Here is an 18,174-nt window from a genome sequence, read left to right on the forward strand (position 1 = left end):
ATCTATTTCTTTCATTTTCAATTATTTTATTGGTGCTATTTTGTACTTATTATTTTGCACTCTAGCATGCTGTGGCATTACAGCAGGCTGGAACTTCCTCTTCATTCAACGACATAGTGAAAAGTTGAAAGTTTCACTTAATGTGTGAAAGAATTACATGAGACGGCCTAAAATATATAATAAATCTTGAAAACATATAAATAATACAGTATGTTAAAGAATAACATAGCAGCTTAATAGTTATAAGAAGATCAACCTAAATAATCTGGATGCTTTTATTTATCCTGACCTCTTTTTCTCAACATCATAAACTCTTTTTTTATGTACGCTACGACCCGAACCCCATTTAAGGACAACACCCATTTATCGATTAAAGTAAGCCTATGGGTTACCTGTGGTGGGGCACTGGGAACCAGTGGTAAATATTGGCAAAGATGGCAGAGGAAATGAAAGTTTGCAAAAGTAATGCTGAAATATCGTGAAAAAATCCCTCCAAAATGGCCAGCAATATCCCCAAAAGAGCCGTTATTTACAAACATGGTATTCTCTCTGAAGGCAAGGTAGTTTAAATGAGTATAGCTTTGAGTTATAGCCATAAAATTATAGATGAAGGTTTGAATTGAATGAATGAATAAAGTTCACTCAAAAAACCGGAACTCGGCAAAAATGTTTAACTACGAGAGAAAACTCGAAGGATAAAATAATGAAACGTTAACATATCTTTTGGGAATGCTTTACCTAGCAGATATAGGTCTTAGGAAAGTGTATGGGTGGTTTAAATCTGTTCGTTCCTGCGTTAAATGTGAGTTTTATTTCAGCTTGTTAGTGTTCCCAAAACGATGCAAGAACTAGAACGACTTGTCAAAGAGAAACTCCAGCTGAGCTGTGTAGAAGGGATATATACATCTAAAGGAGGCCGTATTGATAATATAGAACTAATAAGGTGGGTTGTTGCACTTGCATACTGTATTCTGGAGCTGACTAAAAGGTGTGTGTCCAGGAGCGGCAGATCTAAGGGAGGGGTGCAGGGGGAGTGCACCCCCCCCCCCCCCCCAGATGAGCTGATATCTACTGCATTATTAGTGTATGCGTTTGTAAGCAAAGGGTGCACCCCCTCCTAATACGAAAATCCTGGATGGCTCACACTCCCCATCTGTCCCTGGTGACTTACATGTGGTTTCATATATCATGCATGACCTATCATAGTGTAATGGAAGGAGGGGTGCTAAAAAGAGGGGGACCCAGGGGGAGGGTTGAGGGGGGTCTGGACCACCGCTGCCATACCTGAGGTTCAATTGATTATTTTATTTTATTCTAGAATTTGTTAACAGGTTTCATTTACAGAGTGTAGGATAGAAGTGAGTGGTCATGATAAGGTCTTTGCTTACTATATGATTATTCCATCCTTGGGCTTTGGTTTATTAGTTGATGCTATAGCCTATCAGAATGCAGAAAAGTTGTTTCATATCTGCTATTCAACTCTTCCTCTCAGAAATCAGATAAAAAGATTATATACAGTGTACTTTTGTCACTTAGGGATGATGAGGTCTTATATATAGCATCTGAAAAACCAGGTTAGTTGGGGTTAAATCTTATATATTGTATATTAAGAATATAATATGTGTAGTACTGTAGTTAACAAAGCACACAGGAAGTGACGTAAGCACAAAAATATGTCATTAAGAAAGCAAAGCTAACTCTACCAATCGGAGCGTAATGTGTACAGTACTATCTATCTTTTCAAAATTTTAATTGTCATCTTTTATCATTTTCTCATAGCATCAAACAACATTGACTTTGTTCCTTCTCTTCTCCATCAACAAATGAGCAAAGCAGACGACTTGATACCAAAATGTGAGTTGAAGCTGTTTTTATCTTTCTATAGTCAACAACAAGTTTTGGATGTCTCAGGAATTTTGGCTTCTGTGAGCAACAAAATGAAAATTGATGATAAATTTAGATGTGCACAAGACATTACTCTGATTATATTATATATTCTTTTATCTTTAGCATATAGTGATTGGGTGACGCTCAATGTAGGAGGACAATTATTTACTACAACAAGGTGCATAACACTTAAGTGGTGTAGTTTTATTGCAAACATGTGCTTTCATTATAGCTATGTAAAAAAAATGGTTGGTAAAGGTTTTGATACGTATATATCATAAATTATTTCTTTCTATCTTTCTTGTGTTATTTCAGAGCTACTTTGTTATCAAAATCTAACAGCATGCTTGCCAAGATGTTTTCTGTCACAGGTAATATAACATTTTATCTAATAAACCATGCCATAATATGTACGTACTTGTACTTATTTTATAGCCTACTAGATCACTTTTATTTGGGAGACAAATAAATCTTTTGTCTTACTTTAGTCATGGCTATTATCATCATCACTCTTGTCATCATCATCATCCTCCTCCTCTCCATCATTATCTTCGTCATCACTATCACCATCATCATCTTCAACATCACCATCATCAGTGTCATCAACATTGTCATTATCAACTTCATCATATTATCATCATCATCATCATTATAAACATCATCAACATCACAACACCATCAACATCTTCATCATCAACATCATCATCAACATCACAATACCGTCAGCATCTTTTTCAGTGTCATCATCATCTTTGTAAACATCATTATCATCCCTCATCACCATCATCATCATCATCACCATCATCATCATCCTCATCCTTCAATTTGACCTATTTTTCTTTCACTTACTGGGTGTACTCACAAGATAACTCTCTTACTGAATATCTGTAGACTCTTGGTGCAGCATCAGAGATCCAAGTGGAGCATATTTGATTGACAGGAGCCCAGTGTACTTTGAACCTATTTTGAATTACCTAAGACATGGCCGTGTGATTCTTGATGAAGGAGTCAACCCCAGAGGTAGTTTTTTTATTTACAACATACTTTGATGATTATGTAATTTTTATAATGATTTTTGTATTAGTGGGAAACAATACTGTACGTGTGACTCACTCAGCCATGTTGTGATTGGATAAGGGACAGTTCATTCTTTATCTGTAGGGAGTAGTTGGATTCGCTTGATAACCTATACCAGAAATTTGACCCCCCCTCTCCATTGTTGCATTAAAAAATGGTCCTTCCAAGATTTTCTGTACTGTTCATTTAAAAGTGCTGTTTAACTCAAAACTTTCGTTGTGTCCCCTCCCCCTCCCCCTCCCCCTCCCCCTCCCCCTACCCCTACCCCTCTTGTACATGAATGTTTTTAATACCCCCCCCCCCTCAAATCCCACCATTTCCCTAAATCACTGGAAGACAATGGGGAGCCTCTTTTCTCCCCTAATATATATTTTTTAAATAATTATTCATAACTTACACTACCACTACTATACACCTTTGCAGGTGTTCTTGAAGAAGCTAAGTTTTTTGGCCTTACAAGTATGATGGAGGAGCTTGAAGAAACTGTCAAGGTACAGACATTTTTTAGGCACTCACAGTCAAAGGATATGAACCCTGCCCCTTAGACTGCATCATTGAAATTCTTTTTTTTAATTTCATTGAGCTGCGATAAACATGTATGACTCCTTGTTTAGCAGAACTAGTCAAGGCTCATTGGAACGTAGCTTATCTTTGATTGGCTAAGTTTGCTTTGTTTTGATGGTTCATCATTTTTTGTCTCAAATGCAGCATAGAGTTCGAGATTTCATTTTATTTCTGAATACGTTAACAGAAGATTGAAAACAAAGAATGAATTGAAAAAATCCAATAAATTAACTGAATAATGCAGCCTAGTGGGACTTGCTTCATGTCTCTTGAAAGTATCGGAATTCCCATTGTTTTTAATCGCCTTCATCACTAGTTGTCTCCTAATTAAAGCTTGATCTCATTATTAAAAGATGGAAGTAGTCAATGGTATTTTATTTTTTAGAAAATAGAAAAACTTCAAGATGAATCACTAAGTAGAAATGAATTTGTGCGAATTTTGCTGTCAACACCTTCAACAAGAGAATTGAGATGCCAAGTAAGTACTTGTAAGATATGACAAGATGATGCCTCTTTAATGGTCTGCACCCCAGTTGGCAAAGCAGAGTTTTAAATAATGGCTGATCAGTCGCCAGTCATTGACCTACCAAACTAGATAAAGCTGATTCATACCTTGTTTCTGGCTCAATGTTACTGGTCAAGATACCTGGCAAGGTAAAGAATTGATCAACAGCTGTTTTTTTAGCCCTGGCAAAGGTCTAGCCATTTGCAAATATGTTCTTATATTTTGAGAATGATTGTTGGTCTAGCTCCTAGAGCCAACCATATGAGCCAACCTGGCAGCTTTTTTCTTCAAATTGACAGAATTTTGAAGAGGTGACTTTTTAAGGTACCAGCACAAGTACCGCAGGAAACCCACAAAAGGCGAGAAAATGGTGAAAAAATAGTATCTCAAATTTATGGAAAATTACATTTGAGAACTTCAAGTAAACTGAGTGAAACTTTGCCCTGAAAAATGTTTTCGGTTATATACAATCTTTTTATATGTGCAAAAGGTCACCCCTGGATCTGCTCTTTATATATCACCCCTCAAATAATCATGGTTCTGTCTAAAACTAAGGCCGTTAAGTTCTGCAAAGTGCCCATGCACTTCTCTGGAAAGAAGTGGGAATCACCACAATTGTCTGGGACTTCACAAGATTCTAGTATCAAATTAATGTTTATTCTTCCTGCAGGGTATCAATTTAGAAGGTGCGGATCTCTCCAACTTGGACTTGCGGCACATCAACTTTAAGCTGGCTAATCTAAGTCACTCAGACTTAGCTGGAGCAAACCTGTCACACTGTTCATTAGAAAATGCTAACCTCTCCTATGCACATTTGGATGTAAGTCTGCCAATAAACTGTACACTTAATGTCTGGTCGCTAGGGAAATAGTTAGTTTTCCCCGAGAGTCTCAATGTTTCACAAGGTAAAGCCAAGTTAAGTGTTAAAAAGCAATTGAGAAATGTTGAGAAGTCAGTTTACGAAATAAGAACTATATTAAGCAAGCTAAGTGTATGAAAACTAACAAAAGATATTACAAATACAACTCGCCTACAGTCTTGTATTTTGGCTACCAAAAAGCGAGGAGAGTAGCAACAGCATTTTTAGCCGCTTTTTTCGTATTTTCCAAATTCTTTCTTTTTTAAATGAACATCAGTGTTTCTTTGTAGAAATACTGAAAAAAAAATTTTTTCTTCAAGCTTTGTTTGTACGGAAAAATTCCAGCAAGATACCTGCTCCCGCTTTGTTGTTTGCGATTGGTGCAAAATGTCACGCCACTAGCGGTTTTCACGTTCTGATCACGTGCACATGTTTATTTTCACCCTTCTTGTCACATGCAACTTATTGCTTAGCTGCTAGTAGAACAGACTGTAAAAATGTATGTATGTAGAAAATTCACTGTCATGTTTATTTGAATAACATATAGGGAGCCATCTTGGGGAATACGAGATTTCAGAGAGCCAATTTAGAAGGAGCTTCCTTGCGAGGATGTAACTTCGAAGATCCTACAGGAGTACAGGCTCATCTTGAAGGTGATCATTAATTTTATTAAACCAATTATGAGCTCTGGGCTTATACTCATTCAAAAGGGTTTTTTGATGGGCTTATAACCAGGAGGGCTGGAGTATGGGTATGGTTACTGTATGGAGTAGATGGACGGTAGAGTGGCTGCCAGAGGTGCTTTTAGTCTCAATTGAACTGTGCCACTGCTACCCCTGTTGCTATCATCATCATCATCATTATCATCATCATCATTATTTCCTTTCATTATCATTGGCATTCATCATCACCAACATCACAATCATTCTCATCATTACCTCATTACTATATGCTATCTTGTCATGAATCTTAATCTCATCACTTTCTACTTTAGGTGTGAATCTCAAGGCTTCTGATTTAGAAGGGAGTCAAATGACAAACGTTATTCTACGAGTTGCAACTCTTAAAGGAGCCAATCTCCAGAACTGTAACCTAAGGGGTGCAATACTAGCTGGTGCAGACCTGGAGGTGAGTTTGTATTCTAATCATGTGTATGAAATTCAGAAACTTTGTTACAGTCTTACTAACATTGCAAAATAAATGAAGGTTATTAGTCAGCTAAGCATCTGATATGGCTGTGTATTTTTACAAGTCACGGAGTATATTGGTGAGCCTTTAGGCAAGCCAAAATACAAGTGACGAGTAAAAATACATGGCCATATCAGATACTTAGCTGACTGATAAGTTTTTTATCATTTAATTCTGCAATAAAATGCTCAAACTCCCTCTAAACTCTATCTTACCTGATCATGAGCAAATGAGAAGTGCTGATACAGGAAAGCCAGATTAATGTTACTAGCCAGATATGGTCTGATATCATTCATGGTCTTTTCCCCTATCACGAACGTTCTTTGCAGAATTAAATGATAAAATATGTTATTAACCATAAGTTATCTAACATATGGTCCTCAATAACTTTGTCCATAGACCTCTGGCTGGAGTGTAATGTTTTACAATATTTTAGATCACATATCACTCTCTTAACAATAAGTTTCTTTGTTTGACTTGTATCCAATTGCTGTGTCTTTTCATGTGCAACCATTAAACAAAGAAATGATGCTCAAGGGAATGGCACAAAGGGCTTTCATAATTTGAAAGTTTGGAATACCAGTCTTAGTTCACAGTCATAAAAGACAATATTTAAGAAAATATTTTTTAAGTAATGGACTTAGTTTAAAAGGATATTTTTTTAATTATCATATAGAACTGCAATCTGAGTGGCTGTGACCTCCAAGATGCTAATCTTCGAGGAGCAAATGTCGTAGGTGCCAAATTTGCTGAGATTTTGGGTCCCCTGCACATGTCCCAGTCTGTAGGTGCCTATTTAGGTAGAACCACTACCAGCTCTCCTGATTAGGCACCTATTGGAAGGTTTAAAGTTTGTAATGAAAATTCAACATTAAGGTACCAAATGCTAAAGGTGATTAAATCAAAGCCCTCTTAATGTCCCACTGTGTTGGTATATGTGTAAACTATACCAGCCTACTATACAAGGTTTAAACTTTGAACCTTGAGGGGCATAAATTCTTTAGGCAAAAGAATTTAGTACCTATTAGATGTTTCTATCTATTGGTGCCTGTCTAAATATAATACCAATATGTCTCAAATACAAGGTTTCAATTTGAAACCCTGAGGGAGCATAATTCAGAACGTGTTCAATTTAATGACACCTACATGTCCCAGTCTGTTGGGGCATGTAAAGATAGGACAATATCAGCTCCTTGCAGCGGAACCCTATCATGTATAGTGATAGCTTGATCTTGGTACCAAAATGCTGTAGGGAATAAATCCAGTACATTGTAAACAATGTGTTAATAATATACCATTATTTTTTTACTCAGAATAAATTTTAAAAACTTTTACTATATACTAACTTTAATTTATAACTACACTGGTTTGCAAAAGAGGAAACATAATATTTTTGGTTCTTTCGTGAAAATTGTATTGTATTAATGCTTAATTTTAAGCTACTGACTTAGTTTTTCAAAAACTAGCTGGTAGATTTTTTCTATTTTTCACAATCTAAAATACAACTTTTTATCTATAAGCTATATCAATTTTCAACGGTATTGAAGCTGCATTCTTTTCGTAGGGTGCCTCCTGCAGACAAACACAACAGGGCCAGGATTTTTCCTAAAGGGGGGGGGGGGGGGGGCATATTTAAAAATCTGCCATAATCTTTGAACCCAGAAACAAATTAAAAAAAAAAGAGCCGGCATTACGTACTACGTTTTGATTTTGCAAAACTACGAAGGGGGAGGCCAAGGTCCCCTCGGCCCTCCTGCTCACGCGCTTGTACAGCTGTAAACCAAAGGGATTTAAAATTTAAGCAACAACGATTTACTTTTCCCCTATTTTTATCTTTATTCATTCACTCATTTTTTATGGTCCCCATTTTTGTTCTGGTGGTTCCAATCACTGTTTCGTCGTTTCCTATATTTGTTCCAGTGGTTCCGATCACTGTTTCGTTTCCTATATTTGTTCCATTGGTTCTGATCACTGTTTCGTCGTTTCCTATATTTGTTCCAGTGGTTCCGATCACTGTTTCGTTTCCTATATTTGTTCCATTGGTTCTGATCACTGTTTCGTCGTTTCCTATATTTGTTCCAGTGGTTCCGATCACTGTTTCGTTTCCTATATTTGTTCCATTGGTTCTGATCACTGTTTCGTCGTTTCCTATATTTGTTCCAGTGGTTCCGATCACTGTTTCGTTTCCTATATTTGTTCCATTGGTTCTGATCACTGTTTCGTCGTTTCCTATATTTGTACCAGTGGTTCTGATCACTGTTTCGTCGTTTCCTATATTTGTTCCAGTGGTTCCGATCACTGTTTTCGTTGTTTCCCATATTTATTATTTGGGTAACATGGGTGGCGTTCGCGGCTAACGCGTCGTCTTTCACCGCCGTGAGTCAACATGTTAACCCTCGCATCCGTTTTTAGTGTCGGTCGTCACGCAACGCTCCCTCCCCACAAACGCGTTTGTGGGGAGGGAGCGTTGCGTGACGACCGAGACTAAAAACGGATGCGAGGGAGACTAGTGTGGACGGGGCCTAAATGTGTTGGTAGTGTGTGTGAGCGAAAAGTGTCCCCAATTAGTGCAAAAGCGCTAGAACGGGGAGACACTTAAATAAAAAGTGATTTTAATTTTTTTTTTTTTGTTCCGATCACTGTTTTGTTGTTTCGTATATTTGTTCCGGTGGTTCCGGCAATCTCGTACCCAGAGTCCTCCCGCGCCTTCCTATCGTCAGCGTGGCCAGGCTGCGCTGTCCCACGCACTGGTCCCGTTCCGTTGTACCAGTTTTCCCTCGTGTTTGCTTGTAAACCATCATCTAGTCCAGTCATTGAATCTACCATGCCTTTGTTAACTACAGTCGTTGGTTGCTTTCCCAAGCCAGAATACCTCCAAATACCGGACTGGTTTCGCACTACTCACAATGGGAAGTACACACAACAGTACAACGAGGTTTTAGATATTAAATCTCAAAGCGACGTCTCCGAAGTTCAATTCGATGATGCTTTGAAGAAAGCAACTACAGAGGTTTTAAAACTTCAGGAAGAAATAGGAATCGATGTCATTACAGATGGTGAAATGGCGAGAGAAAACTACGTGCATTATTTTTGCCGTAGAATGAAGGGAATTGATTTCATAAAACTGACAGAGAAAAGTTCTCGTAACGGGGCTTGGGTAGCCGACCTCCCGACCATTGTTACCGAAATTGAAGCAATGGACAAGGAACCTTGGATTCAAGTCGAGTGGAAAGAATCTCAAAAGGTTGCAGAACGTCCAGTGAAGATTACGATCCCCGGTCCAATGACTATTATAAATTCAGTCTGCGATACCTACTACAAAAACGATCGTGAACTTAGTGGCGTTTTAGTCAAGATTATTAACAGAGAAATACAAGCCTTGGTGGCCGCTGGATGTCAGTATATTCAGGTATGTACGTATGTTCTATATCTTTAATCTGTAATAATGAAGGTACTCCTAAAACAGTTAAGACTATACTTTCTTAATTCCTCCTGAAATGACTGAAAAACAGTCACAAAATCGTGTAAACAGAGATATTTACTGGCGCTATTAACCACTAGAGTGCAACGCAAGTAACCAGAAAATCGTGTCACACCAGATTTATAAGTGCTTCTTCAACCGGGTCAGTCAACCGGCTTGCTGTGAACATAGGCTGTAGGAGAATATTTGGTTTGTGATAGGGAAAAAGCTCGTTAGACCAAATAAATCACTAATTACTCACTTGGATCTGTCTATCCATATTTTATTGATTGTTACGTAAGTCTCCGATGAATAGACACTTGAATGGTCTTTTTACGTCCTTAGTTTTCTTCGACAAATCAATCGTACCGCCATCTTTGTCTTTCTAATGAGCCCGCTATATCTTATTATGAAACACCGCAAATACAACAAAAAGTGGGCTCCCTGTGATGATGACGTTATCTGCGGTCTTTCCTAATAAGATATTGCAGGCTCATCAATAACAAAGAAGGTTTATCTACAGGCAACCCAGGCTCACTGCATTTATAAGAGAATGTATGGGGATTTAGAATATGCTGTATTTTATTTGGAAAAGCGTGAATAAAAGTTTGTCGACTTACCTGTTGTGTCAATTTGTTTATTTTGAGCTCCTGCATCCAGTTTTGAAGAATAAGGGTATTTAAGAAAAAACCCTTCAAAACTAGCTGAAACTGCATGCAGGAGTTCAAAACAAACAAATTGATACATACATTCTCTTGTAAATGTAGTGAGCTTGGGTTGCCTGTTGTTTATCAAAGGAAAAGGAGGTATAAAAGATTATTGAATTCATGTTTATTCATCAGAGACTAACATAACAATTAATAAAATATGGATAGACAGATGCAAGCGAGTAATTAGTGATTTATTTGGTCTACTAACAAGCATTTTACCTTTAACACAAACTACATATTCTCCTATAGCCCATGCTGTAAACTTAAAAAATGCAACACCATCCAGCACCACAGGAAGCCCAAGAGGAAAGAAAAGTCTCAACTGATTTTTCTCAAAAGATAATGGGCATTTGAAATGAAGTTGCGATTAAAACCAAGCCCTTTTCCAGAGTGCGTTCTTGTCTCGCTTTTTTTCAAACACTGCCATTTTGAAGAAGAATGCGAGATAAGAAGGCCCTGGGAACATAGTTGCGAGTTTTTTTGGGGGGGGAGGGGGGAATGCACCATCCAGGATTTAAGGAAAGGGTACACCCTTTGCCTAAAAACTCAAGCACCAATAATGCAGTAGATATCAGCTCATCTTAGGGAGGTGTGCTCCCCCTGCATCCCTCTGCTAGATCTGCCCCTGCGTATCACAAATAGTTCTAAATAAAGAGTGATTGGCAATTTCTTTCAATTATTTATTGCGTAAATTGTAAGAAATTGCCAAACAGTCTTCAAAGATTTAAAAATTCTTTTGCTGGTTTTAATTCCAGGTTGATGAACCAGTGCTGGTTCGTTTACCAGAAAGAGCCCTAGAATATGGAATAGACCACTTGGCAGCCTGCTTTGAAGGGGTACCAAGCACTGTTAACAAATGTGTGCACGTCTGCTGTGGATATCCTATATATTTTGTAAGTAGATGGGGGGGGGGGGGGGTCAATGATTTCAATGGAACCTCCCTTTATAAGCCAATTTTGTTATTTATGCTCAGTAGAATGAAATTGATTAATATCATAGTTTTGAGTTTACAGCTATTTCAAAAAAGGTTGAATACTGCATACTGAATAGTGCATTCCCAGACTGAAGTTCATTGTGGGTCATAGTGACATTGTCTAAAGTAGGATTAATAATAATTATTTATTCTATTTTTGGTGTATTCCATCTGAACGAACATACTAACTACATGTAGACAGTTAATTGCTTAATATTTACTTTTTATTTTAAATTAACGAGACCCACAATGCCTTTGGTCTTGGAATGCCTCATTCAGTATGCAGTATTCAGTATTTAACCTTTTTTGAAATAGCTGTAAATGCGGGAAATATGTAAAAAGTAGTGTTTCCTGAACCCCTTCTAAAATCCTGGATCCTCATTTTGGTTTCCAAAACTTTCTTCTTAAAAAATGTGAAAAATAGCACATTCTTAATAAAATTGTCATCTGAGCTAAATCCCTATCTACAGATCCTACCAAGATCGGCGGGCCCTAAGTAAGTTAGATCGTTAGACCCAGTACTAGCCCCACTGTTTAGCAATTAGTCCTCAAGCATGAATGGGCTATTGACTCGTAGGCCATGAGGGAAAGAGAACTAATTGTTTTAGTCAAATCCAACTAGTCAGTCAAATATATAGATTGTTGAACTAAAGTTAAATTCAATTTTTTGGCTTTCAAAGCTGGCACTTTTCATTACTAAGTAGGCTATAACTTATAGCAGCTCATCCAATCAGAATGCAGCATTGATGATAGACTCCTAGTTGGATTTGGCTAAAAGTGTTTAGTTTGCTCTGTGCATTAACGTTTATTCATATATGCATGCTAAAAAGGAGCAAGAGGATTATGCCAAGGCCGAACTGGACGCTCTCCCAAAGATTGCAGACAAACTTGATCAAGCCGGTTTTGACCACATTTCAATAGAAGATGCTCATCGAACCAATGACTTGGACCTATTCAAACACTTCAAAAACTCCAAGGTAAAAATGCCTGTCTTATCCTAAGTAGTCAGTCAAAACAATCAAATTCATATGGAAACCGAAGCACACTTTAGCCCAATTCCATAGAGATTCCTCATTATAAATTATTACTAATAGACCGCTAGAAGCTTAGCCAACCAGAGTGCAGGATTTGTGATAGACCATTTGTAGGTTATGCTAATAATTATTATCTTATAATCTGTTTTCAGATTGTTTTGGGAGTTATCAAAATAGCCAGTAGTAAGCTGGAAACCGTCCAAGAGATAAAAGACCGTATAGCGCAAGTACTAACAGTAGTACACGCTGACCGGCTGGTGATCGCACCTGACTGTGGCTTAGGATTCCTACCGACACATCTTGCTATACAAAAACTAAAAAACATGGTTGAAGCAGCAAAGTCTTTTCCTTAATTCTGTTATAGTAATATTTATTTTTTTATTTTTCATTCGGGGGAAAGGGGGTATTATATAGGTCAGAGAAACTACCGCAAGTTCCAACTACGTACTATACTCTGCTCGTAGAGGAAATTTTTTTGCAATATTTATAGCTAATCGCACGAGCTCAAGCACAATTATTTAGATTTGATAAGTACTAGTACAAGTGATGTTTTGAAGGTTTTCAAAATTGTACTAACCTTTAGGCAAGTCCAATTTTAGAACTTTCAAAATATTACGCGTATCTGTCAATTCGTTATCTTAATTTGTTATTTTATATTCATAATTTCTTTTTTATTGTATTAAATTTATAATTAATATTCCTAATTGTACGAGAAGATTGCGATTTTTTGGAGACGAAATTCAGGATAAAAATTACTTTTTTATTACTATCGCTTAGCTGATTTTAATTCTACCCACGACCAGTGAATATCGTCTAATAATCGCTGATCGCTCAACCAATCACAGCGTGTAAAACCGTACATCAAGTCTAAAATTTTACTAAAAATAGAAAATTATAACACGTGTAATCTCAGAATTTTTTAAATGCATGTAAAGATAAAAACCACAATATTATCAGAATGTTCTCCACATCCTGCTTGATTAATTTTTACTTCTTTTACGGTTACTCTGGACAACGGATTCAAACCTAGCTTGGGCTTCATGTATGTACCGTGGATCAATAAGCCTTTTCATAGTTTAAGAATCGATTCCACTGCGCATGCGATTTTATCCCGAATTTCTCACCTTCTTTTGTCTAAATCTTCTTTGTTCTTAATTAAACAAAAGAAGGTTAGAAATTCGGGATAAAATCGCATGCGCAGTGGAATAGATTCTTAAACTATGAAAAGGCTTATTATGGCCGGCTGAACGCAGGCTATAAAGGGAACCCGGCTATTCTCTACTTTCACATCCCCATAGAATACTTTGCGTCTTTGGGGGTAACCAGAGGGTAAAAACCCACATCATTGGAAAAAAATTGCCCATGCATTTGGAATATTTGCTCTTTTCGGTCTTTTTCCTCTCTTTCCAAAGCAAAAGGTTGTTCTTAAAAGTAAAGTTATATAGCACAAGTAAACTGCGTGACACAACATCCTAAATGACCTTGTAAATCTTCTGTTCTTCGCGAACCGCTGTAGTTAGCGTGTTTACGAGGCTACGAAACCTAAGAAACCATAAGAGGCGAATGTATAGGCCAACAGATAGTATGAGCTTATAAAATCAGCAAAAATACGGTTCTAAATTTTAACAAATTCCTATGAATTATATACCAAAATGTTCAGGAAAGCCCGGGGTTTTCAAATCCACTTCTGTTTTTTGAAAGGTTATGTTTTATTTCAAGGAGAGACGATTTTCTAGCTTGACCCTAGTCCAGACGCTGTACCCTCTCCTTTGCCGCTCCGCTTTTGTTTTTGGGCTTCCTGTGTCGCGGAAGGAAAGGAGAGGGTACAGCGTCTGGACTAGCTTGACCCCGGTTACGTCATGCATTTTCTCTTGTAAAATACGTCCCGGCAATAGCGTACATTCAACTCAAAAAGTACGGTGGGTCTTTTTTCAATAGAATTCAATCTAAACCATATAATACAGTCCGTGAATAGTTGAATTAACTGAATCCACTTCTGTTTTTTGCCTAGATAGTCATTATTTTGAGAAAAGATCCAAAACCGTGTTTTTGAGACATAATTTGTATGGGCTCACATGAGGGGGCGTGAGCTTGAAATTGTAGCTGACCAAATGATAACAGATTTTTTCTGATGTTGCTGAAGGCTGATCAGAAAATGCTGACAATACCCCGTTGGTATCCAAAAATAAAATGAAGAAGTAAAAAACAGAAAAAGATAGAAGCTTGAAGACGTTTAAGGTAAATTTAAAAAAAAGTTTCGTAAGTCAATACATTTTCTGTAAGACCAAAACTCTTCATGATCTGTACACGCAAAAATAACTTGGAATAAACTGATAATCAGTATTGCACAGATAAAAGCAGGTATAGTATAAATTCCATTAAGAAACTTTTCAATTTGGGACAGTTTTTTGGTTGGTTACCGCCCAAAGACGCAAGGTATTATGGGGATGTGAAAGTAGAGAAAAGCCGGGTTCCCTGTGAACATCTTGGTTTTCTTAGACTTGAACCAGATCGTTATTTGTAGTCTTCTCTTCACTGAATCAACCATGCCTTTGTTAACTACAGTAATTGGTTGCTTCCCCAAGCCAGAATACCTCCAAATACCCGACTGGTTTCGTAAAATGGAAACTTTCTTAGGAGATTACACGAGGTTAAAAGTCGAAGGCCTTGGGTCAAAAGACCACTTGGATAATACTTTAAAGAAAGCAACTACAGAGGTTTTAAAACTTCAGGAAGAAATAGGAATCGATGTCATTACAGATGGCGAAATGGCGAGAGAAAACTACGTGCATTATTTTTGCCGTAGAATGAAGGGAATTGATTTCATAAAACTGACAGAGAAAAGTTCTCGTAACGGGGCTTGGGTAGCCGACCTCCCGACCATTGTTACCGAAATTGAAGCAATGGACAAGGAACCTTGGGTTCACGTCGAGTGGAAAGAATCTCAAAAGGTTGCAGAACGTCCAGTGAAGATTACGATCCCCGGTCCAATGACTATTATAAATTCAATCTGCGATACCTACTACAAAAACGATCGTGAACTTAGTAGTGTTTTAGTCAAGATTATTAACAGAGAAATACAAGCCTTGGTGGCCGCTGGATGTCAGTATATTCAGGTAGGTACGACCTTTCTTAATTCCTTCTGAAATGACTGAAAAACAGTCACAAAATTGTAAAAACAGAGATATTTACTGGCGCTATTAACCACTAGAGTGCAACACAAGTATAAAACAGAAAATTGTGTCACGCCAAAATGAGCAAGAATTTTATTTATTAGTGCATCTTCAACTAGTCCGCCTTCACAGCAGTCATTGGTTTCGGTCCCCGATCCGTTTCGGCTGCGGTGGAGCTTTGCTGTAAATAAGCAAATGCAACAGAATTTTATGACAGAAACACCATCCAGCACCACAGGAAGCCCAAGAAGAGAGAAAAGTCTCAACTGACTTTTCGCAAAAGATTAAGGGCATCTGTTTTCCAACAGTGCAGTCGATATCAGCTCATTTCAGAGAGTTGTGCTCCCCCTTCACCCCTCTCCTAGATCTGCTCCTGCATATCACAAATAGTTCTAAACAGATAAATAAAGAGTGGTGTAAATTCTAAGAAATTGCCAAATAGTCTTCAAAGATTTAAAAATTCTTTTGCTGGTTCTAATTCCAGGTTGATGAACCAGTGCTGGTTCGTTTACCAGAAAGAGCCCTAGAATATGGAATAGACCACTTGGCAGCCTGCTTTGAAGGGGTACCAAGCACTGTTAACAAATGTGTGCACGTCTGCTGTGGATATCCCAATCACCTTGTGAGTACATAATTAAGAAATGAAGATTTTTCCCTGCACCGTTCATCATACTGATGTTATTGGATTTGCGTTCTAATAGCGCAGCACACTGATTCTTAAAATAGCTTAAAGATTCGGACAAACATTGCATTCTGTTTAACCGCTACGAGGATTATACGAACCGATTTTATTATTTTTACTTAAAGTTGCAATAATAACCCATGTAAACTAAGTTCAACTGCGATCGGCTGTGAAAATTATCTGCTGAAAGTAAACTTGTAAGTTTGTTTGTCCGTATTTCGCCTTTGTCTTCGTTTTTATGACGTCACGACTGCGCTGCGCTATTGGTTGATGGAGCGTGCATTATGAGAGCACATAGCATGCACGTTAATTTTCTATTTCGTCATTCTTATCCATATTCATTGCTATTCTTATTTTAATCTTATAAATGATACGAAACTTGCTCACTGCTTCTGCAAAAGCTGTTAGGGATTAACAAAACACTTGAGTTGGGCTCCACTATGCGTTACACTTCTCTCATATTCTGCCAACCCCCACATTTGGTTATCGGGTTAGCAATTGTTCACATAGACTGAAAGGACCTTTGAGTGACGTGCAATAGAACAAATCTATTGTGTTTCCTTGTTCTATTCTGTAATCCAATACTTATCCTTTCCTGCCGAAATGAACGAGTACAAACCATTTTATGGCATGCAACCATTAGATAACTGGTAGTACGAATGCAGATGCAGTCTTGTATATGGGAAAATTATCTGGCCTCCCATCTTCTAGCCTCCTACCCAAGCCATCTCAGTTGACCTTCTGAACAAACTCAAGGTCAACCAATCAGAATTGAGCTTTCGACCGTTCTATTTTGATTACCATTTCCCAAGATTCTGCTAAGAGAACCCATGAAATGCGAATTCTTCATTCTTTAAATTGATCGTAAACGCTAGTCGAACTCAGGGCGGAATCTCATTTCTAATTACATCGACAAGAGAAATTTACATTGCACTCAGTCCCTGCTAGGGAAATGCTAGCCCAAAATAGTTGACCCATAATCCCTTTCCGTAAACGCGGACGACTTAATTAGCTGGAGACGTCAGTAAGTTTACACGTAACGCTTAAGGAGGGAGAGAGAGAAGAAACGTTGCGTGACGGCTATAGTGACGTCAGCTTGGTATACTATCCATCAAGATATTTTGTTTTCTGACAGGACGACGAGGATTACCCTAAAGCAGACCCTGGCGCCTACTTGATGTTGGCTGATAAACTTGATCAAGCTGGTTTTAATGGGATGCACATCGTTACAATGATTTGGAATTATTCAAGCACTTCAAGAAGTCTAAGGTGCGTGAGCTTATTGGTAGCGAGGAACCTTCATTTTTAATCTAAATCGTTTTATATTACATAATGTTGGTAACCATGATAATGACGATGACGTAACGGTGATGATGATGAAGATGGTTGTGGTTGTGGTGTTGACGACAATGGCGATGCTGGTAGTGATGATGACAATAATAGTGGACATGATGATCGTGTTGGCGGGGACGACAGTGATGTTGGTGGTAATGGTTGTGACGATGGTGTTGATGTTCGTGATGATAATGACAAGGGTGGTGGGGTTGACGATGATGGTGATGATGTGGATGATGATGATGATGTTGATTTCAATGGCTATAATGATGTTGGTGACGATAATGGCAATGATGACGGTGGTGAGGATGTGGATGACGATAGTGATGATGATGCTGATGACTGTAATGATGTGGGTGATGACGATGATGACGATTATCTGATAATCTGTTTTCAGATTGTTTTGGGAGTTATTAAAATAGCGAGTAGTAAACTGGAAACCGTCCAAGAGATAAAAAAACCGTATAGCGCAAGTACTAACAGTAGTACCCGCTGACCGGCTGGTGATCGCACCTGACTGTGGCTTAGGATTCCTACCGACACATCTTGCTATACAAAAACTAAAAAACATGGTTGAAGCAGCCAAGTCCTTTCCTTAATTTTGGTTAAAGGTTAGAGCAGGCAAAAATGTAGCCATTTAAATAATATGTGGTTTAAATACATTATCAATTTTGTGGTTTTAATTCATAGTTCTAAATTTATGCCCCAAACCTATAAACTTTAAAGA

The 18,174-nt window shown here is 37.9% G+C and overlaps 3 protein-coding genes across 3 annotated transcripts; all 3 read left to right on the forward strand.

The window, feature by feature from the left end:
* The first annotated feature begins 6 nt into the window (after positions 1-6).
* On the forward strand, positions 7-7,414 carry LOC116296817 (BTB/POZ domain-containing protein KCTD9). The gene is made up of 13 exons (XM_031704913.2): positions 7-560; positions 819-943; positions 1,537-1,574; positions 1,780-1,854; positions 2,011-2,065; positions 2,203-2,258; positions 2,779-2,907; positions 3,388-3,455; positions 3,914-4,006; positions 4,704-4,853; positions 5,440-5,545; positions 5,887-6,020; positions 6,757-7,414. Exons 1-13 carry the CDS (start codon positions 498-500, stop codon positions 6,907-6,909), a joined length of 1,245 nt encoding a protein of 414 aa, XP_031560773.1. The 5' UTR covers positions 7-497; the 3' UTR covers positions 6,910-7,414.
* A 1,369-nt stretch (positions 7,415-8,783) lies between these two features.
* LOC116296829 (uncharacterized) lies at positions 8,784-13,216 on the forward strand. The gene is made up of 4 exons (XM_031704929.2): positions 8,784-9,489; positions 11,006-11,143; positions 12,054-12,200; positions 12,410-13,216. The coding sequence occupies exons 1-4, from the start codon at positions 8,905-8,907 to the stop codon at positions 12,608-12,610; spliced, it is 1,071 nt and encodes a 356-aa protein (XP_031560789.2). The 5' UTR covers positions 8,784-8,904; the 3' UTR covers positions 12,611-13,216.
* A 1,587-nt stretch (positions 13,217-14,803) lies between these two features.
* On the forward strand, positions 14,804-18,145 carry LOC148914164 (uncharacterized). The gene is given in 6 exon segments (XM_089025441.1): positions 14,804-15,373; positions 15,915-16,052; positions 17,248-17,323; positions 17,326-17,381; positions 17,845-17,901; positions 17,903-18,145. Coding segments are annotated over 6 exon segments (1,041 nt in total). The 3' UTR covers positions 18,047-18,145.
* Positions 18,146-18,174: the final 29 nt, after the last annotated feature.

Source organism: Actinia tenebrosa, unplaced genomic scaffold (assembly GCF_029948245.1).
Source record: "Actinia tenebrosa isolate PJP-AT-01 unplaced genomic scaffold, QUT_ActTen_1.0 PGA_scaffold0__85_contigs__length_37466705, whole genome shotgun sequence".
Taxonomy (NCBI): domain Eukaryota; kingdom Metazoa; phylum Cnidaria; class Anthozoa; order Actiniaria; family Actiniidae; genus Actinia; species Actinia tenebrosa.

Bases quoted from the DNA above. Each gene is read 5' to 3' on its own strand.
- LOC116296817 (XM_031704913.2), top strand. From the start codon at position 498: ATGGCCAGCAATATCCCCAAAAGAGCCGTTATTTACAAACATGGTATT. The intron at 561-818 runs GTAGTTTAAATG...GTTTTATTTCAG, and splicing joins GTATTCTCTCTGAAGGCAAG to CTTGTTAGTGTTCCCAAAAC. The intron at 2,066-2,202 runs GTGCATAACACT...GTGTTATTTCAG, and splicing joins CAATTATTTACTACAACAAG to AGCTACTTTGTTATCAAAAT.
- LOC116296829 (XM_031704929.2), top strand. From the start codon at position 8,905: ATGCCTTTGTTAACTACAGTCGTTGGTTGCTTTCCCAAGCCAGAATAC. The intron at 9,490-11,005 runs GTATGTACGTAT...TTTTAATTCCAG, and splicing joins CTGGATGTCAGTATATTCAG to GTTGATGAACCAGTGCTGGT. The intron at 11,144-12,053 runs GTAAGTAGATGG...CATGCTAAAAAG, and splicing joins GTGGATATCCTATATATTTT to GAGCAAGAGGATTATGCCAA.